Below are 22,438 nucleotides of genomic sequence, written 5' to 3'. Positions count from 1 at the left end.
TCTGTGCTTGTACCTGTGAGCTCTTAGGAACCTCTTCTGCCAAACTCTCTGCTTTGGATGATTCAGGACCATGAAGGTTTTGTGTGGCAGCCACAGCACAAATAGTTTGAGACTTTGCAATTGGTAGCTTTATATTCCAGTACATTTTCACTTATAATTGGGTAAGGAGCCAGCTTCCATGGCAAGGGTCCTGAATAACTTACTAATTATGTAAGGGGCTTGGGTAGAGAGAGATTAAAATGCTTTTGCAATAGGCAGGTGAGAATCCTGGTGGGGAAAGATTGATGGTAGAGGATCTAAAGTGATGGCTATGGGATAAAAAGGTTTGTTTTCTAAAAAACAAGTCCATTTGAACACCTGAGGAGTGAGGCACAGACACTGAGTGCATGTGTTTTTGCAGAGAACCAGACAACATAAAAAGGAAGAAGGTATTTTAAAATCATGTACAGGAAAAATATCACTCCAGTCAGCTTTGGGTAGAAGTCAGTGTTAGTTTAAAAATGGAAATACTCCCTTGCTATAGTGTTTCTAAAAAGAGTTTATCTGTAATGTCCCAGCAAATATTGATCTTAGATAACTCGGTTTCTCCTCTTTGCCTATGCCAACAGGAATGTTACACACCTCAGTGCAGCTATGTAAGTGTGTGAAGTCCCTCTCTGCCATGTCTTTTCAGTGCAATTGGGAAGGAGTAGCAAAGAAAGGAGGGTTATGGCTGCTATAAGTAGAAATACAGCTAAAAGATCCAGTGCAGCACCTCTTGCTGATGGAGAAAGGGTATGAAAACTGCTCAACTCTTTCATCTGAAAATATCCATAATGAAACTTGTGTGATGCTAAAATATATTTCACTCCAGGAAAGTCAGCTAGTGGTTAGGGCTTTAACCAAAGCCAAGTGAGCAAGCTTTAGTTTGAGTTTTTTTTCTTACTGCTTTCTCCCCCGACAACGCACATTACATCAAGTGAAGACCAGAGAAGATAATACTAGCAGGGCGAGACACCCAATGCTGATAGCTGCACTAGAGTGTGCCAAGAGAACAAGTTTTATTCTATCTCCTTGCTCAAGGTTTTATTAGAACTGCCTCAGTCCCCCAGTTATTAAGAACAGTACAGCATATGCCCTAAGGCACATCAGGAAGGGTCTCCAGCAGCCCTACCTGATGTTACTGCTGGTCACAAATCTGAGTTTTTTGGCAATAAAAGGGAGGGACAGTAGTGGAGAATGGCTAATTGGATGCTAGATAGACACTCATGGTAAAACCACTGCAAAAGATAAGCTGGGTGGCCTAATCAAAAGAGCACTCTGACTTAGGGAGCTGGGTTCTATTTCTGGTTCTGCCACTGGCCTGCTGGGTGACCTTGGGCAGGTCACTTCCCCTCCTTGTGCCTCTATTTCCCTATTTGTAAAATGGTGATGATAATACTGACCTCCTTTGTAAAGAGCTTTGAGATTTGCTGAGTATGAGAGCTACATATTTCTCAGGAGTTAACACAGAACACCAGGATTGTAACTAATAGGATTTTATTCCATTTTTATTTAAACCAAAACACACCTGAGGTACAGTACACAAAAGTGTCTAAAAAAAAATAGTTTAAAATTAATAGCTTTGAAGATTTGGGAAATTTTTAAATAAGAACTTTCAACCTAATTTAAAGGCAAATTGTAACACAATAATACCTTTGTACACTTCACTGCTCCTTTGCATATGAAGATAGTCTCTGTGCTGTCCTTCATCTTACCCCCAAGTTGTTTTCACTAGATATCAGGATCTGATTCTCTTTTGGTGAAGGACTCTGGCAAGTCTTTATGGTACTTGAGTGGTGAGAGCACAGCTCAAGCTGAAAGCTCTCCCAGCCCTCCTCTGAAGAAGGGGATATTGAGCCTTGGTCAGAGGCACCTTTCCACCAGGAGAGCCACAGCTCAAGTTTTAGCACTTATCTGTCATGTCCTCAGTTTAGTCAGCCAAAGTCCTCCAGCAAAAAGAACAAGTCAGACCCTGCTCATGCAGGGAAAGGGAGGTTCTGAATTCGCATCAGAAAGGAACAGCACAGGACACAGTATTTTGCTATACAGTTCATCTTCAATTTCAGAAAACTGACATTAAGGCTGATGATCAATACTGTGTTTGTAGCTTTTACCATAAATGGTTACAGGATGTTCATCAGATTTTCATATATCTAGAAGGATCATATAAATCATGTTAAGTGATTAATCTCCTTGCATTGCAACTAGAGTGTTATTAAATCCATCTGTCACTGTTCGTTCTGTTGACCCTCTGTAATAGCAGACACTGCTCCTTGGCCCTTATTCACATCGCTGATGCACACCCATAGTCCGTCTACTGATTCCTTCCACAAAGTGACCTGAAAACAGATCAAGAAGGAGAAGTATTAGCCTTAGTAAAATACCAGTACTCTTCCACTCCCGTCTTTTGGAGTCCACTATACCCCCATGGTCTTTCCCCACCACTGTTCCTTTCGTCCGCTTTTTAAAAACCCCTCTGCATATTGCTGATTCCGGTCACCTCTTGATATGGCTCCTTAATTAACCACATGATTATGCCTAATGATAAAAGGTTCTTCATAATGCTCTCAACCCAGACAACTATGGACATCCTAATTCATAAGTTCTGACAGTTATAACTGCACAAGGAAGGGATGGTATGTTAATATCCTACATAAGACGCTAACTGAAGTTATATGTATAAGTCTTATTCCACCTGCCATCAAACAATACTGGACCGCAGTTCTGATTATACTGCATCCCACAGAATGCTGCATTTCCATGCCCAAGAAAGGATTGACAAACTGCAGTGCTAAGTAGTTGAACAGGAGTTTGGCCTTTCTGATGAAGAGAACAGGAAAGGTAATGTACAATAAATAGGTAGCACTAGAATACTTAGGATAAGAAGGTTCCAAGATCGGAAGAAAGACTTAGAACACCTCACTTAGATTCATGTGTGACTGGTAATGTGAAAAATGAAACCTAATACAAGAGACTGAATTCCCAGATCAAGGTAGTCCTCTCAGTGTGATACTGCTGCTGATCTCAGTTAGGTCAGGGTAGCTGGTTAACTGACCAGCAGAATCTGGACGGTGCAATTCCCTCCAGAATAAATTCTAACTACACCCCTTCTCAAAGTGAATGTACACTGGAAGGACCGTATTTTTCAAAATACTCCAAAAAAATTTAGCTCTCTATTGTTTTAAAAGTCAGGTGTTTAACTCTTTCACTGAATGAAAGAGAATCTTATTTTCAAACTGGCTTTAAAGTATTTTGTTAAGAGGACTGACTTGTACATCCAGTAGAGACAAGAATGAAGAAAGCCCTTAATGCTGGACTGGAGACTACATCAGAAGTCATGTTCTTGATATGGCTCAACTGAAAATTTGGGAAAAGCACCTAACAGTTCAGAGCTTAGGTTAGCATTGTGCTCCATCAGTTAGCTCTACTGAGAAGAGCCACATGCAAAGTTCAAGTCACAGCACTCACTTTATTGTCTCCTCCTGACACAGCAAGAATGTTTGCAGTAATAGACCAGCTAACGTGCCAGACTACATCATTGAACTTGTGCAGCAATTTTGGTGACCATGAATTTCCAGAGGCATCGTCGCATGTCCAGATGAACACTCTGCCATCCTGGGAAAAAGCAAAACAAGTCTGTAGAACCAATGGTGGCACATCGCAATACTGAAACAAGATTATCTGGGCTTTATAGCTGCACTCTGCTCACTTCAAAAAGCAGCTATAACAATCTGAAAAAAAAAAAAACAGTCATTTTATGTGCATTTGTTTAAAAACCACCATGACGTCAACAGTTATGGACAGGTTTGTGTTTTTGTTTGTTTGTGTGTTTTTTTTTTTTTTTTTTTTTTTTTTAAAGAGGTCTAAATGAAAAATGCAGAAACATTAAAGTGCCGATCGGGTCAGAAAAGTAGCTATTGACATGTTCCGCCTCAAGATTTCTGCTCTCTGAGCATTCTGGGTCACATCAGCTGAATTTTCTGCCATAAATACGTTCTTGTTACTTTTTATTCTGCCAGTCTTACAAAGCGAGCTGGTTCTTCTCTGGCACATGCAGCAATGGAACTGTTCAATAAATACCAGTTGGAAAATCTTTATTACTGCTGAGGATATAGGAACCTGAAAGGAGGACTGCACCCTCAAATCTCCAAATCTCAGGTTGTTTGCAGGGCTAACAATTAGGGGGGAAATATTTTTATTTGTGAAATGGACAAGTTTGATCCCAAGTCATTAAGAGCTTTTCAGCTTAGAACCACACTTCCTGATGGGACTCCTGTACCCACTTTTCCTTACTCTATCAAATGGCTGTCTTTGCTGCACTGATCTACTCCTTCATTCTTGTCAAATATTATGTCTGTTAAGCATCTGAGCTCTTAAACTCTGTAGAAATTTCTTAAGGGACGTAGTGGAAGCCTAGGACAGCTAAGTCCTGATGGGGCACAACATTCTAGAACAATAGATTGGCATGACAACTGGTTAGAGATGAAAAGCTATATTATCTCTCCTACTTGATTACCTTTCATACAGCACAGCAATCTTGAAGTGGGTGGCATTGTCGGAGCCACCATGTTTCTCACGGATGAGAGTCTTACCTGTGAACAGCTGGCAATGGTACTTGTTGGCAAACCTATGGAGGGAGCCCAGGCTACATCTCGGACCCAGTCACTGTGAGCCTCCAGCTTCTGTTCTTCCTTCCACTGGCCATCTTCCTCTCTGAAGGGATTGTAAGACATATTAATGCAAAAAAAATGAGCAGCGGCAACATCCCCAACTTCTCTGCTTCTGCCTTCCATCTCCCATTTTGGAAGGTATTATTTTGTAATGCATTCAATACTCCTGAAAGGGTGTCTGATTTATCCATAAGGCTGGCAACATAAACATCCCCTTCTTCTCCCCCTCAGTGTAACACAGGCCTGACTTGAAGGGACAGTTGCTCTAGGGACAAGAAGAGAATTCAGTTTCCATGGTCTGTTCACCTCTCGGCTCAACAGAGTTGGAATTATATTCCAACAACTTCGGACACAGCCAGTGAAAAATAAGTTCAAAGTATATCTGCTTCTCACTATATAAAGTGAAGCAGGATTGTGTTGAGTATTAACCACCATAATAATGCAATAGGATGCAAAAGTCATGGAACTGTTAAGAGAAAAGCTTTTAAAGCATGGAAGGCAATACAGAATTGCTTAAAATATTAATTGAGATACCAATGATGGCATATAAAGTCTATTTGGGGGATCAGCAAAGAAACTGTTCCCTTTTACAGGAAGAGGAAAGAAACAAAGTCTCTAATTCAGACAGTGGGGATACTTACTTCCAAATCTTGATGAGGTTGTCACAGCCACCCGATGCAAATCTTTTGATGTAATTTGGTTTTTGGCCAGATGGCTGGTCTATAAGGCTTCCTGGTACAACTGCAGGGGCCCAGCTAACAGCATTACAGCCGATCTGTGCAAGAAGAGAATTTCACTGTTCGATTTCTTACCCTTTAAAATTAAAGATGCTGGAGTTACACGAGATAATAGCTCTACCTTCCATACACCTCCAGGAGAGCAGGCATCCAGGGATGACTTCTGAATCTAAGTTTCCTACACAATGCTGTATTAAAATCTGATGAGCAAGCAGACCAGCTACGGTCTAACCTCAACACAACAGTTACTGAGAAGGCCAGGGATGGCCAGGAGGGCGGGGGGGGGGGGGGGAAGGTTTAGTGGACAAAACTACACCTTTCACATTCAAGTGGCTAGGTAAACCAACTTCTGTTTTTACTAAGACAAGGTAAAGCTGCACAATGCTGCAGCTTTGAATGACTATTGTGAAAGGCAGCATTTGAAGTCACTGGGCAGAGCTGGCACTGCAATCATATCTCATTTCCATTTTATTTTACTGTCCACAATGTACAATAGCTTCCCGCATATATTTTACTTTTAACAAAGACTCTGCCATGTTTCATCTTGGGAAACCTCCTCTCCTCACCAAGTGTGTGTCACTTCACTGTTCTCTGTCTTGACTTAGTCTATAAGCCCTTTGGGGCAGCAACAGTGTGCCTATAGAGCAACATGCATGTTCATGGAGCTATAGAAATACACTTACAGTATGTGCATTGCTGATCTTTTTGATTTCCCACTGCCCATCGCCGGTGTAGCTCAACAATGAAATGGCCCCATCGGAGCTCCCACAGGCCAGGATCAAGCCATAGTCATGTGGTGCCCAGCAGACGGAATTCACTGTCAGAAACATATTGAAGATTGGATTACTATCTGGTGACTGACTGGTATGACACTTTGGAAGCCAAGGGTAAGGCACTAAGATGAAGTTACTTTTTAAAATCAGCTTAAGGGTCCTTATTGAAGATAAAAATGCTGCAGGGATTTTTTAAGGATAGTTTGAAATCCTGAGTTTCTTCTGTGACAGCTGTGACCCCAGAACAGAGCCAGGAGCTGCGTTTTAGGCATCAACATCAGATTCAGAGGAAAACAGAACAGAACAGCTATTTTGCTTTAAACCATATTTGTTTGTGCCAGGTGAATACTTAATGGGAGCACAGCATACTACTGTGGTCTTCAGTGTTCCAAAACCCTGTTCCTTCCTACCAGGAATGGGAGTGATGCAGAGACTGTGTGTTCAGCGTTGGCAGAGAAGAGTACTTGAGAGATTCTGGCCAGCACACAACAACTAATGTGACCCCTTGCCACAAACTTCTTGTGATGATCCCTTGAGGGAGGCGATGGATGTGTGCACAGAGTCCTCTTCAGCCAAAACTGCCCCCAACACCACAAAATGCATTTATCTGTAGTTTTTGTAAGTCTACAGTCATATTTTGTTAATGAGCTGGAATCTTAAACCTTTAGTGTAGGCTTCAAGTCAGGCTCAGCTTTAGAAGCAAGTACTTCACGTTATCCAACAGCAGCTCAGTTGGCCCAATAAAGAGAGGTACACACCAAAGACCCGATACTGCAGTCCTTACTCTAACTAAACTGACAACGCATGAAGCAGCAAGATGGGGCGCCGATATCTTTTCCACTCTTCCTCAGGAGACTGAGCACAGCAACCCCCAGGGTCTTGTGGGTTTTTTAAAAAAAGGGAGACCGATGATCCAGAAAGGCCTGCCACTCTCACAGAACAGCCTCTTTATAAAAAACAGTACTGTAAACCAACCCCACCTATTCTGAAAGCATGCCTGCTATAGTGACCATATACCATTCTGTTTGTAGTGTGCTGTATTATACCCATCTAGCATGATCTGCCTGTAAGCTTGTTCAGTTAGGGATCCATTGTTGCCTGACATCTCACATAGCACACAATGCCATTTGTAGGATGTTCATGTTATATATAATTATATAATGAACTATCAAGCCAGAGATTGGCCACATAGGGAAGGAAGCACTGTGTTGTATAACTCTTCTCCATGCCAGTTTAAGATGGTATTTTATGAAATGGTCTTTTTTTCCCCTTATTTAATAAAAATGTTAAAATTTTAAACCCCAGTCACCTTCCAACACCCAAGACAGTCAAAGAACATACACACTGTTATATGACAGATGAACAAAAAGATTAATTAAGATACAACTTGCTCCCCTCTGCCCATTTGCATGGTTAGAACACTCCACGTACCCGAGGAGTCATGCCCAGTGTACTCATATGTCTTTTCCCAAGTGCCATTTTCTTCCTTCCAGACAATAACTTTCCTGTCGTAGGAACACGAGGCCAGAATATTTCCATACATGGGGTGAGCCCACGCAACCTGCCACACAGGACCTTCATGGCTATAAGAAACAACATTAGTTGGGAGAGATAAGGAAAGCATGGTATTTGAAGAGGAGAAACCCCTTTCAATCTTGCCTTTTTCACAGCAGACAAATTGCAAAGCAAATTTTTTCATAAGTAATGACCACCAGACACCTCTGTAGTGTCAAGATGAAAGTGGGAGAGCAATGAAGGGTGCAACTTGGATGCTTTGGTTAAGATAAAAACCCAAATATTCATTCACACACTAGTTACTAAGAGCGCATATTTATTTCTAGACTACCAGAGATGTCAAGGTTTCAAGTTATTTTTAACTTCCTTGCTTTCTCCACTCACAGTAATACAAGGAAAGTTTAAAGACAGCCAGCCAGAGTAACTACTTCCCAGGAGGAATCTATAGTGCACACTGCATAGTACAGATATGAATTATTACGCACATCTTTTTTTTTTTTAAATCTCACCTGTAGAATAAATATAAAATTAGAAAATTAAAGTTAGTTTAAGCTTGGTTAAAGAAATGTGTTGTAAAGAAAGGCCTAACTAGCAAGTAAAAGAAAGAGTTTGAAAGAAATTAATTATAGGGCAAGAAGCAATGAAGTGCAGAGGATGTCTGATAGGGTTGACTGCAATAAGACAAACAGAATCGGTCTTAAAAAGAGCCAACACAGATCTTCTCACCCCACATGCCATGTTATTTCAAAAATTAGGGCCTGTGTGAACCCAGGTGCAAAGGAGAAAACAAAACAAAAAAATGTTGGTCAACAAAAAGGAGTGGGAAGAGGTAGAGAGAGGAAAGGCTGTAAATCTTATCTTGGATTAAGACTGGAAATAAGGGTGAACTGTCTCAATTTGGTTTTTAGCTGAAGTCAGTAATTGGCAATGACACCTCTTGTTTGTTAAAGGATATAAAAAGTAAACTCAAAGGGTTCATTACTAACACCTGCCTGACCATGCTGGAGCCAACCAATATGTGTCTAAGTCCAACCAGGTTTAGCCCATTTGTAAGAATTTTGATCAAACACTTATAAACTTTTTGTGACTGTTTGGATATGTTAAGTTGCTTATTATTTACACTTTTTAGGCATGTTTGGAGCAACTGTATAAATATCATTTGGTCTTTTGATTTAATAAAGGAATTTATGGTTCATTAGTGTCTTGATAATATCCTGCATAAATCATAATAATTCCAATATCATCCCACCAAACAATGCCATGCCAATAATCTATTGATTAGTTACATGAGATTCTTTTTCATTTCACTTACTCACCCTCTCAGGTCAGCTATGAGGATCTGCCCTCCATTCCTTACATCAAAGATTTTTACAGATCTGTCAGAGGAGCAGGTTGCTAATCGAGTACCATAATAATCCATCTGAGCATCATGCTGGAAGATAATGGAGATTCCCATTAACATCTGCATACTCTTGCTGCATTAATAAATATTATAGATTTTATGCTTTAAAAGTAGCTGTAACAATTGTGAACTGTTTACCAAATTAGAGCAATAGTATAAAAAGGTTAGATAGCTTATAAATTATCTTGTTCACATAAATCATTTCATTCCCCAGAGATATTTTCTTGCACTAAACACAAAAGAGTTAGCTATTAAAATACAGATATTAAAAGTATTTTACACTTCTCTCTGACTTGGGTATATCACTCCACTACAGTAAAAAGTAGTAGGTCTAGTAGTTAGAGCAAGAGACAGGAAGTTGGTACTCTGGGGTTCCAATCTCTGCCACTGACTCTGTAGCGCTGGGCAAAGTTACTTAATTTTCTTTATTTCAGCTTCCCTTTGTAAAATAAAAAAATCCTGACCTACCTAACCTGTGTACTCAGAGGCTGCATTAATCAATGTTTGCAAGTCATTTTGAGATCCTTCCATATAAAGCACCAAAGAAGTGCAGAGTTATCGAGGGACGGCCCTAGTCTTTTGGGTAGAAGACTCATGTTCTGAAGTGCTATTATATTCCTTATCTAAGGATGCATGTACACATTAATCTTCCTCAATTTCATTCTTCCGAGTTCTCTAAGCAACAGCCTACATTCTTAGGGTTGTTGGTTTTGTTGTTGTTGTTTGTTTCTCAGCAGTAAGTCCCTGACATCACAATGAGAGCTCTACATTGTTTCTCCTTCCTCAGCCAGCTCCACTTCCCTAGTTATCACCAAATGAAATAGGCTTAACAGCTTTCCATACGGTCTTTTGCTTTCTTCCATAATAATTAAAAAAAAATAATTAATGGAGATATCCCATCTCCTAGAACTGGAAGGGACCTTGACAGGTCATTGAGTCCAGCCCCCTGCCTTCACTAGCAGGACCAAGTACTGATTTTGCCCCAGATCCCCAAGTGGCCCCCTCAAGGATTGAACTCACAACCCTGGGTTTAGCAGGCCAATGCTCAAACCACTGAGCTATCCCTTCCATCCAAAGCTGTAACACATCCCCTTACCTCCCTGTGTGTACTACTCACTCACTCAAGCTGTCACTAGGAGGTGCCATAAAGATAACCTCATTGAAGTCACTGGGATTGCACCGGTAACTGGGAGCAGAATTTTCCCCACTACTACACTTAGAAAAAAATCAAAACAGTTTTGCTTTACCGAAGAAAAAATCCTCAGCTTTTATTTCAAAAAAATAGAATACTTACAATCATGTCCTCATGAGAGGTGTCCACAGTGTTAATTACTGACACCTGGGGGGGGGGGGGGAGAAATAATTTATATTTAGTGCAAATGCCAACTTGGAGACAGAAACTAATCTAGTTTAATCAGAGGCGATTTTATATTAAAATACCTAGGTAAGAGGTTTTCACCTATACTTCACTAAGATATAACCCATTTCCATTCATTAAGAACTTTGTCTCAAGTCAATCTTAGTTTATCTTTGCAAATGTTGTAGTTAAGGTGGAGAAAGTACAAATAGGCATGCTTTGTTCTGGGTTTTTGTAAGTGTGAATTTAGCACTGACTCGATCCTCCCTCGAGAATGAAGTCCTCTCTTTTATTTATGAAAGAGATAAAGCCCAGGCTCTGGCAATGCAAGCTTCCCCACATTACCCTACCAATATTTTTGCCTCTGTCCTGGAAGAACCACGTCTAGAGGAGGAAGGACAGCTTGATCTCCCTGACTAGTCTTTGTGTCATAGTGCCAAGACTTTGGAAAACTGAAACCAAACTCATTTCACAGCCATGGCCTGTACAGCCATCAGCTCCTAGCCATTTCAGCTCCTTAGCCAGACTGGACATGACGTAGCAGTGCAGAAGTAAAGGATTCTACCCATCAATCCCTTGAACTGTTCAGTCCCCCTAGTAAATTTTTTGGGGATGAAGGACAAGATGATATCCTCACCAGACATTCAGAATGCAGGACTTCCCCACATTCTGACTTCATTCACCTGGCACTGCTCACTTCAGAATACCAAGGAGTCCTGTTTGGTTGGCAGGGTCAGCCTTTTTGCATCTATTCTGCATCTTGCTAACAGTCCCTTTGTAAGAAGGCAACAAGACCACTAGGTAGCAGCTAAAATAAGGGGCAGGAGCGCCAGAGTTTTTACTCCAGTTCAGACAAACAGGCCACAAATAAGTCACTTCACCTCTCTGTACCTCACCTGTAAAATACAGTTCTCCAGTCTGTGAAACAGGGTTAATGATACCAAACATCCCTGGGGTGTAAAGTGCTATATAAGGGCGTGTCTACACTTACAGTGCTGCACCAGTACAGCTGTAGCACTTCAGTGAAGACATGACTATGCCAAAAGGCGAGCTGCTACTGTTGGCGTAGTTAATCCACCTAAGTGAAAGGCAGTAGCTATGTCAATGGGAGAAGCCCTCCTGTCGGCATAGGGCTGTCTACACTGGGGGTTAGGTCGGTATGACTACGTCACTCAGGGCTTGTCTACACTACGCAGCTTTTAGCGACAAGGATGGGTCGACACAGCCTTGTAGCTAAAAGTCAGCATGTGTGAACGCACTTTTGCCGACAAAATACTTCGGCAACACTTTTGTCTTTCGCGGGGGGGGGGGAGGGGGGAGAGCTTTTTAAAGTACCTGCAAAAGACGAAAGTTTTGGCAACTGTTCAGTGTAGACAAGCCCTCAGAGATGTGGATTTTCCACACCCCTGAGCGACATGGTTATATCAACACAACTTGGTAATGCAGATCAAGCCTTAGGTATATAGCAGGCATATATCACATGTCAAAGACAAAGCCCAATATGGCTGTTAAAGCTTATGTATCTTCTAAGGAGGCAGTGTAGCTTGTGGGACAGCCAAGAGCAGCAGCCGCTGGGGCTACGCTTCTGCTTCCTCTTCAAATAAAAGATTTATTTTATCTTCTCTATCCTACACTCGACTCCCTCGAATTTTTTTATTTGCTACCAATCACACAACAGGGTAAACAGGAGCACAGGGGCGTAAGGGGGCAGGGGAACTACTGAACTGGAGCAGCAAGGGGCTGCTGGGGCATGGAGACATCACCCGGCCAGGGCCCTGCAGGCGGGAGCTCGCGAGCCTACGACAGACAAGGAAGTGAGGGGCCCGCCCTCGCTTCGGGCCAGTGTGAAAGCGGCGAGACACCCCCCGCCAGTGGCAGGGGGGGCGACAAAACCCCCTCCTGGGATGCGGCGAGAAGGGCCCGTCCCGTGGGAAGCCGGGGGGGGGGGGGGGCAGGCAGGGGGCCCGGGATGGATCTGCCGCCGCGCGCAGATGCGGGGAGAGTCCCAACCCCTCGAGGCCCTGGGGCACTGTCTCCCTCCCCGGTGGAAATCAGCCGCTCGCGGGAACCTTACCATGGCGGCGGCACTAACGCTGCTCTGGCGGCGGGCCGGGCCAGGCTCCTGCGGCTGCTACCGGCGGTTCTCAGACGTGGCAGCTCCCGGTCCGGCGATGAAGCCGCCCCGGTCGGGAACATGAGCCCCAGGCTCTTCTTCCCGTCACGCAAAGGTTCCGCCTGCCGCTAAGGCCCAGCTCCCCCCACGTCCCGCTCAGTGCGGTCACTCCCCCCTGTAGGATTGGCTTCTTTGCCCACTGCCACCTCACAGGCCCTGCTTCACTACTGCCCTGCCCAGCCCAGCGCCGCCTGCAGGCAGGCTTAGCTCCTCTCGCTCCAGTTCTCTAGCCTGTGGGGAGTATTCGCCTCCCCAATATGAAGTTAATGAGACAAAGGGAGGGGGGAAGCTCATTCCTAAAACATTCCTCGCAGTGACGCAAAACTTCCCAGGGGGCCAAATAGCATGTCCTGCTAGATTTCCCATTTCGCCTTTAAAATGGACCAGCCATCTCAGGCGTCTGTCCCTTTACCCAGATTAAGGGCTTGCCTACTATGTTACCCAGACACAGACGCCAAAAACCAGACAGGTGGCAATCCTAGGACAGGTAGGGTGACCAGACAGCAAATGTGAAAAATCAGGACGGGTGGGGGGTTAATAGGAGCCTATATAAGAAAAAGACCCCAAAATCGGGACTGTCCCTATATAATCGGGACATCTGGTCACCCTAGTTGTTCCTGATTAACTCCAGGTGTGGACACCGAGTCTGGAATAAAAATGCCTCGTTCCTGCTTTGCTGAACCATAGAACAGTTAATTAGGAACAACTTCACATGTGGGCAAGCCCTAAAGTGCTTGTTTTGCTGTCCTGTTCCTATTAACTCAATGTCTTTGAGAGAGCAGCACTAGTGGGTTAGAGTTGGCATGAACTAACAGGGCCCAGCCATACTCTTTGAGATAGACCAAAATCGCAACTGAAACAGTCCAAACTTATTGGAAGTTCACATCTGGCTAAAAACATCTTTATAATCAGCTGAAACAAAACCCCAGCTCCAAATATTTCTAAACTTTGGCCAGCATCCACTAGCCTCTCTAATAGGATTACCAACTTTCTACTTGCACAAAACCGAACACCCTTGCCCTGCCCCTCCTCCGAGGCCCTGCCCATGCACTACTCCTTCTCCAAGGCCCTGCCCTCCACTCACACCATTCCCCCCTCCCTCTGTCACTCGCTCTCCCCACCCTCAGTCACTTGCTTATTTTCACTGGGCTGGCTCAGGGGGCTGAAGGGAGTGCAAGAGGGGGTGAGGGCTCTGGAGTGGGGCCAGGGATGATGGGTTTGGGGTGTTGGAGGGGGCTCTGGGCTGGGGGGTGGAACTAAGGGGTTCGGAGTATGGGAGGGGGCTCCAGGCTGAGGCAGGGGATTGGGGTGTGGGAGGAGGTATGGGCTCTGGGCTGGGGGTGTGAGTTCTGAGGTGGGGCCAGAAATGAGGGGTTCAGGATGCAGGAGGGGGCTCTGGGATAGGACAGAGGGTTGGGGTGCAGGGGGGTGAGGGCTCCAGCTGGGGGTGTGAGCTTTGGGGTGGGGCTAGGGATGAGGGGTTTGGGGTGCAGGAGGGTGCTCCAGGCTGGGACTGAGGGGTTTGGAGGGCAGGAGAGGGATCAGGGCTGGGGCATGGGGGTGGGCTCCGGCTGGTAGTATGGGCTCTGGGGATGAGGGGTTTGGGCTGCAGGAGGGTGCTCCAGACTGGGATCGAGGGGTTTGGAGGGCAGAAGGGGGGGATCAGGGCTGGGGCAGGGGATTGGGGTGCAGGCTCTAGGCAGCCCATACCTCAAGCAGCTCCCAGAAGAAGCTGGCATGTCCCCCCTCCAGCTCCTCCACGGACAGGGCCGGCTCCAGGCACCAGGCACCCAAGCACATGCTTGGGGCGGCACCTGGTAAGGGGCGGCGGGGGGAGCGCGGCGCGGCATTCTGCGGCGGGGGGCGCTCCGGCGGCGCTCGGCGGGGCGGGCGGGTGGCACTCTGGGGGGAGTTCCGGCGGCGCTCGGCAGGGGGCGGGCTCCGGCGGCGCGGCGCTCGGTGGGGGGGGCAGCGCGGGGCTCGGTGCTCGGGGGGGGGGGTTCCGGCGGCGCTCGGCAGGGGGGGGGGGCGGGCTCCAGCGGCGCAGCGCTTGGTGGGGGGGGGCGGCGCGGGGCTCGGCACTCGGGGGGGGGTTCCGGCGTTCGGCGCGGGGGCGGCGCGGCGCTCGGCGGGGGGGCTCGGGGGGCAGCGCTTTTTTTTGCTGCTTGGGGCAGCAAAAAAGCTAGAGCCGGCCCTGTCCACGGAGGTGCAGCCAGCCAGCTCTGCGTGCTGCCATGTCTGCAGATGCAGGTTCCTGGCCAATGGGAGTAGTGGGGGTGGTGCTTGGGGCGGAGGCAGCGTGCAGTGCTCCCTGGCTGCCTCTACACAAAGCAGCCGGAGGGGGGACATGCCAGCTGTTTCCCAGGAGCCGCATGGCATGGAGGCTAGCAGGGAGCCTGCCAGCCCCTTGTGCGGAGCTGCCAACCAAACAGTTATCAGCCTGGTCAGTGGTGCTGACCGGAGCCATCAGGATCCCTTTTGAACCGGGTGATCTGGTCAAAAACCGGACATCTGGTCACCCTGTTCTCTAATACTACTGGTTGAGAGCCATGACTATAACCAGACCCTTAACTCCCAGTTTTTAAAATAACTGTTGAAAGTTTCTTCCAGTTATTAGGACACCACAGTTAGCATCTAAAAGGTTAGCTTCTCAAAATTGCTACCTGTAAGGCCCCAATCCTGCAATGAGCTTCCATGCAGCCGCACAGAGCTCATGCAGCCACACAGAGCTCAGAGCTTACGGGAGGAAAAGTCTCCTGGATTCTAAATAAACGTAAAGTCTGCTGGTCCCTAAGATAGACTTTTACCCTTTTGCATCTCAAACCAATCAATAATTGGGATTTCTGTGACCATTGTGTGCAGAATAATTGCAAATGTGAAACCCTAGATGGTCACAGATTTGTCATGCTATAATAACTAAATTTTTAATCCTGATCCTTACTCCCAAAGGGCTCAGAGCACTGCAGTAATAAGAAGGGGGAAATAATATATAATAAAATCACTTCCCTCCTATAATAAAATATAATGTTACTGGGCATCTAACACCAAAAATATATACACGGGAGAAGAAATAAATGTGGGGGCAAATAGTGTTCATAGCAGAAATCCTTTTGTAGGGGAGGGGGAATGTTTTGAGTTATCAGTTACAAGGAGGGAAGGTCTCTGACGGATGTGAAGGGGTAAGATGCAATTACTTAACAACTTAAGATACAACAGTGGGACCTTAAGACGATGTTAGCCCTTACCCCTAGGAGACAGTGCAGTCTAGTAGAGAGGTCCATGGACTGGGAGTTAGGCATTTCTAATTCTGGCATTCGCACTGATCAATTTGGAGAATTTGGGTAAGTCATTTAATGTTTCTCTGTCTCAATTTCTCCATCTGTAAAGTGTTGAGAACAGGGCCGGCTCTGGCTTTTTAGCCGCCCCAAGCAAAAAACGCCTGGCCGGCTGGAGCAGTAAAGGGGATGGGGGGAGGGGAGGAGGAAAACAAACCTGCCCCCGGGCTGGAGAATGAGAAGGGGGGTGGCCAGGGCTTCCTTAAGCGGGGTGCTTGCCACGCGGCCCCTCCCGCTGCGCCGCCTGTCAGGAGGGCTCCTTGCTGCTCCAGTCGGCAGGCAGGGAAGGATGTGGGCTGCTCTGCCGGGCTTGCTGCAGGGCGCTCCCCTCCTCCGCCCTCTACAGGGTGGCGGGAGCAGCAAACCAAAAAGAAAAAACCTGCAGGGGCGGTCAAAGCGGTGAAGCGCAAAACAAAACAAAAAAGGATTAGATGGAATGCCGCCCCTTGGAATCTGCCGTCCCAAGCACGAGCTTGCTCGGCTGGTGCCTGGAGCCGGCCCTGGTTGAGAATGATACTTATTTTCCTCTGTAAAGTGCTTTCGGATCTTCAGATGAAAACTGCTATCTAAGAGCTAATATTGTACCCCACGAGCTTTAAAAGCCCCAAAGACCTATTTACATTAATCTTCAACCCTACAGACACCCAACCTGAAGACTGCAGGGCAAGTGTAACATGATTGTAGATTGCTGAAAGCAGTGCTTCTGCATTCTGGACAGTTTACTAGTGAAGATGATCTATTAGGAGGGAATTAGAGGAGCTGAGCCTCTTGCTCCTTGTACAGTTCATCAAGGCCACCTGAGTGTGCTTTGCAAAGGCAATCTTCTCATCATGTACTCCCACCCATGCATCCCCAGAGCTAAGGTCACTGTCTCTGCAGTGCTCTGAGACCAGCAAAACAACAGGTTGGAAAAGTGAACCTGAGTCTGTTGTGGTTTTCGTGTGTTTGTACAATGCCTAGCACAGGTGAGGCCCTGGTCTATAACTGGAATCCCTAGGCATTATCACAATACAAATAAACAATAATTATGTAGCATGTAGACTTAAAATAAGCACAGATAGCTTTGTCTAAGCTACAAACAACACCTGAGATTATAAGTGAAAAATTTTAAACTAACTTTTTTTCCACCATTAATTTTATTTACTTTTTGCATTCACTCAGTTTGGACAATGAAAACTACTTGTAGGTTTCTTTCTGGTTCTCATGCAATAACACAGTGTTTGGGTTTGTCCAAGGTTTAAATCCAAACTAAAAGCTTTTAACATTTTCATGAAATGAAAACAAAAGTTTTTATTGAAATTGCTGTTTGTAAAGAAAACCTACATTGGGCCTAAAATGACCTGACATGAGGCTTTAACATGTATAGCATTAGCATTTATAAAGCTCTAAAGTTTGTCTGAGGTTGTCAATGCTGTTTTTAAATTATTTATTTGTTGCTGAGCCTGAAAGAAGGAAGGATGGTTTGTGGATAAGGCCTGGAACCTTATGGGTTTAATTCCCATGTTTGCCATAGACTTCCCTTGTAACTTTGGCTAAGTAATTTTGTGCCTCAATTCCACATCTGTAAAATGGAAATACTAATATTCTTTCCATCTTTGACTGTGTTGTCTTTATAGAATTCTTTGGGGCCAGAACTGTCTTAGTGTAAGTAAAGTGAGTAGCAAGCTGGGACCTCTAAGTGATTATATAATATAATAAAGAAACAATCTCCTTATGAAAACTTTAATAGATTATAATATTGTGCTAGTGTGACAGCCACCAGCTTGGCCAACCACTAGGACCTTCAGAGCTAAATGCAAAAGCTACCACAGCTTGAGCTAAAGAGCCCGGTTCAGTAGGTTGTAAGACTCATATCCTCTGCGAATTGGGCATCGAGAGGGCTGTGTAATACACATGGACCAGTAGATTACAAAGGGACATATTAAACCATCATGTACATTTTTCAGTTTTTCTTGCCTCTTCTTTGCTGTAGACCCAGGTGTTGGGGTAGACAGAATCCTTCTGTTTTCTCAGTCAGCCCTGTTCATTTAGTGATAATAGCACATAAAACAGCATGTACAGTGTCACACTTCAGCCCAGTAAAGCAACCATAATTTCACCAAAGTCAAGATTATGGATGCCATGAATGAAACAGGAATGCCAGCAGGAGAATGTTAATCATAAAGGAGAATGCTTCTGTTCACCTATCAATAGCTTGGCAATCGGTAGTGTTGGGAGAGGGAACGCAGAAAAAGTAATGAGTTGAGAGAGAGAGAGAGAGTGTGTGTGTGTGTGTGTGAGAGAGAGAGCAGCTGCTTCTGCACCTTGTCCCTATTCCGCTCCCTGCTGTAACTTGAGAGGCTACAAATAACTGTCAGCAGGTGGCGCCCTTAGCTCAGCAGCCTGGGCTCCGGGCTATTTATATCCCATGATTACAGTGCAGGGGCTCAGCTTTTCCAGCGACTTCTAAAGGGGGGGTAGAGAGGAAACTCCCCCCCCCCTCCCCCAGCTTCACTGTGTCCCTTCTGTCGCCATATTCTCCATGCAGATCTCCAGCAAGCAGCACCCCGGCTCAGGGCAGCACGAAACTTCAACACCCCCTAAAAAAATCCAGGCTATAGTAAGGGGAGCACCTTCCAGGAGCTGCAGGGCAAGATGACTAACGTGTCCTATCACATCTCTAACCTCCTGGAGAAGATGACATCCACTGACAAAGATTTTAGGTAGGATCCCAGCTGCTGTTTGAGATTAGTGTGGGGGAGATGTTAATTGCAAACCTTTAAGAGGGGGAGATCTGGTTAATCGCAACACACTAGTTAGGGGTAGAAAGGTGTATATATGCAAACCCATACAAGGGAGAGATCTTGTTGACTGCAACTAGCTCAACCCTCCTAGAGCAGAGAGGGGTTGTTTTATTAATTGCAGCTACAAAATCCTAAAAGAGAGAAGATGCCAATTGCAAAATTTCTTAAGGGTCAGCTGCAATCAGCGCAACCCCCCAAAGGGTCAGGAATCTGCTGCATGTTCCGGGATTGATTAGTAAACACATGAATGCCCAAACTAAGGGCTCCATGGTTGGTGGTAGGGAAGCAAGCTAATTTTTTTTTTTAGTTTATCTTACAAGTGATTAGAGGTTTTGCTCTTATTTTTATAGTACTCTCCCCTCCTATCCCCCTGCCCGAAATGGGCCCTGAGAGGCACTGGACAGCAGCAGCTAGGGGAGAAAAATCCTAATCAGCTGCTATTATCTGGGAAAATATCTGCTGTGTTTTCTGTGCTGTTCAAGAAAAATAAAAAGGCATATGAGGTCTTCTTTTAAAAGAAGTTGGATGGTGGTGGTCCTTCATCGCTGGTTTATTTGTATGTGTTTGGAGGGGGGTAAAGAAACCCACTTGGAGTTCAGTGTAGGTGAAGCATCAGTCATAAGCCAGGAAAGTGAAGGGGAAAGTTGAAATGGAGTAACACATGTAGTTTCTATTGGCCTGAATAAATGATTAAGTAAAAGAGTAAGATATCCTAACCTGTTAAAGAGGAACTAAGGGTCACTATTATCAGGTAGTTAGGGGCCCAAAATCAGGGCTGCCCAGAGGGGGGGGCAAGTGGGGCAATTTGCCCCGGGCCCCACAGGGGCCACCATGAGAATATAGTATTCTACAGTATTGCAACTTTTTTTTATGGAAGGGACCCCCGAAATTGCTTTGCCCCAGGCCCCCTGAATCCTCTGGGCGGCCCTGCCCAAAATATAGATATTTTTATGTTCAAAGAAAAAACAGAAATTAATATTTTTTTAAATATGCATCTGCAACTTAAACATTGCAGCATTGTGCTAGAGAACCCTAAGTGAAACTGACTAGAAGGAAACATGCAATTGTCTCTTTTAATTGTCCAAAAAGAGAGAAATGCCTAAACAGAACAAATAGTTTAATAATGAGATAAGCGAATTAAAACAACTTCTATTTTAATAATCTCAGGGCCAAAACTATGCCCTAAGTGACTTCTGTTGGCATCAGTGGGATTTGTTCTAGAGTATCAGAGAACCGATCTTAAAATAGAATTTGATTATTACTAGTAGCTTATTCAGATTTTTTAAATGATTTTATTTTAATTAGAGGTTCTTTAAATTAAGTGGTAATTGTCCTGTGTATGTATCATCTTACCATCCGTGCATGCAGTTGGATTTTGAAATACCTCTTTAAGGAGTACTTCAATTTTATTGGTCATGTTTTTGTCATGTTTTATGTGCAGCATTTTGCCTTTGAAAAGTGTTTTATGAAATTTCAGTAAAGTTTAGCACATGTACCCAAGGATATGGATACAGTATTGCAGGTATTTGCTGTGCTCAAATCCTTTATTTTTAAACTATATTGGCATGTTGAGGAAATATTTTGTTTCTGCAAAAATACTTCTCTAAATGGACCAAAATGCTCTACTGCTTTTATTCTTTTGGGTATATATGTTTCTGGAAAAGCAAATAAACCTTGTTAGACTTTGGAGTCAGTGGTATTAAAGGTGCTCTATAAATAAAACGTAATAGGCGTGTTTAAAAATTTGCTGATTCACTATGAAAGATTTTACTCTATTGCAATTCTGCAAACTGTACCTCTGCCCCCAGCCAGGATGGGTAATGTTTATGCCAGATAGGAAGGTTTGAGGTACTTTATAAAAGAGTACCTATAAAACAGTATACTGCTGTTTTTGTTTACAGCAGTATAACTTCTAGAAGATATGTCTTTTTTTTTGTTAATGACAAAATAGATTTTTTCCCCCTAATGAAGCTGATGATAGAGCAGCTTCATTAGCTCTTAGTAAGGATGTTTACTTGTGTTTCCCAGCTTTGTGCAGACTTCCAATTTAAAATGGAGCTAAATAGTCCTTGCTTAATCAAAAATAAAGTCAAATATTGTTTAAATTGTAGATCAGTAATTCCTCTAATTCTCTCATCTTCAATTTCTGGCTGGTGATCTAAGAGTCCAGCCATCTCTTATCCCAGATGTAGTTATTTTGCTACTCAAGCACAGGCTTACACACAGACATGGCAAAACTATTGCGGTAGGATAAACTGGTGCAGAAAAACACACATTTTTCCATTATAGAAAATCAAATATATAATCAAAAATAAAGTCAAATATTGTTTAAATTGTAGATCAGTAATTCCTCTAATTCTCTCATCTTCAATTTCAATATTAGTAGCATTGGTGGGGCTACACTGGTGCAGAAAAACACACATTTTTTTCAGTATAGAAAAGGCCTCTAAGGAGGAAGTAAACGAGAGGAGGTTAAATTTGCTGCTGATACAACCATTCAGATTTTTGAAGAATACAAGAAACTCCAGAAGGATATAAACAAACGGAATGACTAGACTGAACAATAGAAGTTTAAATATAGCCTAGATCAGTATTTCTCAATGACCGGTCCATGCGGCGCCAGTCCCTGAGATCTCCCTGACACAGTTTAGGAAGGCAGTGAGCCGGTCCCTGGTATCAAAAAGGTTGAGAAACACTAGCCTAGATAACTTTAAAGTGCACTTCTAGTCTGAGGAGTGATTATGTAAAAGTGGCACTTTCTTTCTCAACAGATTTTCTCTCTGTAATCCGCATACTAACTGCTTGTTTGAGTGAATAAAATAAGTTTTAACCGTCAACTTTGCAAGAGAGTGAGCTAGATTTTATTTTGTCTCGTGCATTATCAACAGAATTGTTAGCAAAGGTATAGTTGTTGGACCACGTTCTGCCCTCAGTTTTATAATTGTGGCTCAGAGTAACTGAGGCAGAATCTGTCTGTCAGAAGTTTTATTACTTGTAATGATGTGTAAGCTAGAAAGAACCTATCTGGATTTTCAGACCCCAAGCTGATCTTTGCAGGACTGGCAATTAGAAAACACATTTTGTTCTAGTAATCTGAGACCATTCAATCTGAAATCATTGAGACAAAGTACACGTGAAATGCCACGATACCATTTTTTATAGTCATGTTTCAGAGTAGATTTAAAATTCTCCTGTGTCTTGGCTCACTTAGTTCTGAACTAGCTGAATTCTTTGCCACCAATTCCTTCTGCCTGAGTTCCCCCACTTGTCCAAACCGGGGTGGGAGAGGGAGGGACTACTTTCTTAACTAACTCACAGGAGGGTTGTGAGGATTAATTAGTTAGTGTTTAAGTGCTTTCCATATTCGTGCCATGTGAATACTAAATTTTATTCTCCGCACTGATCTCTGTGAAATGTATCTGTGTTTACATACCAGTCAACCTATTGTTGATGTTCCTTGTTTCAGATTTATGGCCACCAATGACCTGATGATGGAACTGCAGAAGGATTCCATAAAGCTGGATGAAGACAGTGAGAAGAAAGTTGTGAAAATGCTTTTAAAATTGCTTGAGGACAAAAATGGGGAGGTGCAGAACTTGGCTGTCAAGTGGTAAGAGCCTCTGTATGGGGTAACATACATGTTATCAGCCATGAAACTGTCAAATAATCCAG

At 44.1% G+C, this 22,438-nt stretch overlaps 2 protein-coding genes across 3 annotated transcripts in view; one reads left to right on the top strand and one right to left on the bottom strand.

Annotated features, from left to right (window-relative positions):
* Window positions 1-1,503: 1,503 nt before the first annotated feature.
* Window positions 1,504-12,653, bottom strand: SEC13 (SEC13 homolog, nuclear pore and COPII coat complex component). The gene is made up of 9 exons (XM_065407235.1): window positions 12,550-12,653; window positions 10,413-10,457; window positions 9,033-9,148; window positions 7,633-7,784; window positions 6,112-6,245; window positions 5,333-5,466; window positions 4,614-4,734; window positions 3,490-3,636; window positions 1,504-2,360 (listed from the first exon to the last, which is right to left on the bottom strand). Exons 1-9 carry the CDS (start codon window positions 12,550-12,552, stop codon window positions 2,250-2,252), a joined length of 963 nt encoding a protein of 320 aa, XP_065263307.1. The 5' UTR covers window positions 12,553-12,653; the 3' UTR covers window positions 1,504-2,249.
* Window positions 12,654-18,617: 5,964 nt separating this feature from the next.
* LOC135881286 (cullin-associated NEDD8-dissociated protein 1-like) overlaps window positions 18,618-22,438 on the top strand; it is a 31,390-nt gene continuing 27,569 nt past the window's right edge. For both annotated transcript variants that reach the window (XM_065407884.1, XM_065407883.1), the window contains exons 1-2: window positions 18,618-18,685; window positions 22,233-22,376. In XM_065407884.1, the coding sequence (XP_065263956.1) occupies window positions 18,618-18,685; window positions 22,233-22,376 (212 nt within the window). The remainder of the gene's footprint in view (window positions 18,686-22,232; window positions 22,377-22,438) is intronic.

The sequence above is a fragment of the Emys orbicularis genome, chromosome 7, assembly GCF_028017835.1.
Source record: "Emys orbicularis isolate rEmyOrb1 chromosome 7, rEmyOrb1.hap1, whole genome shotgun sequence".
Taxonomy (NCBI): domain Eukaryota; kingdom Metazoa; phylum Chordata; order Testudines; family Emydidae; genus Emys; species Emys orbicularis.
The sequence above is the reverse complement of the archived record's forward strand: the minus strand, read 5'-3'. Positions and strand labels throughout refer to the sequence as shown.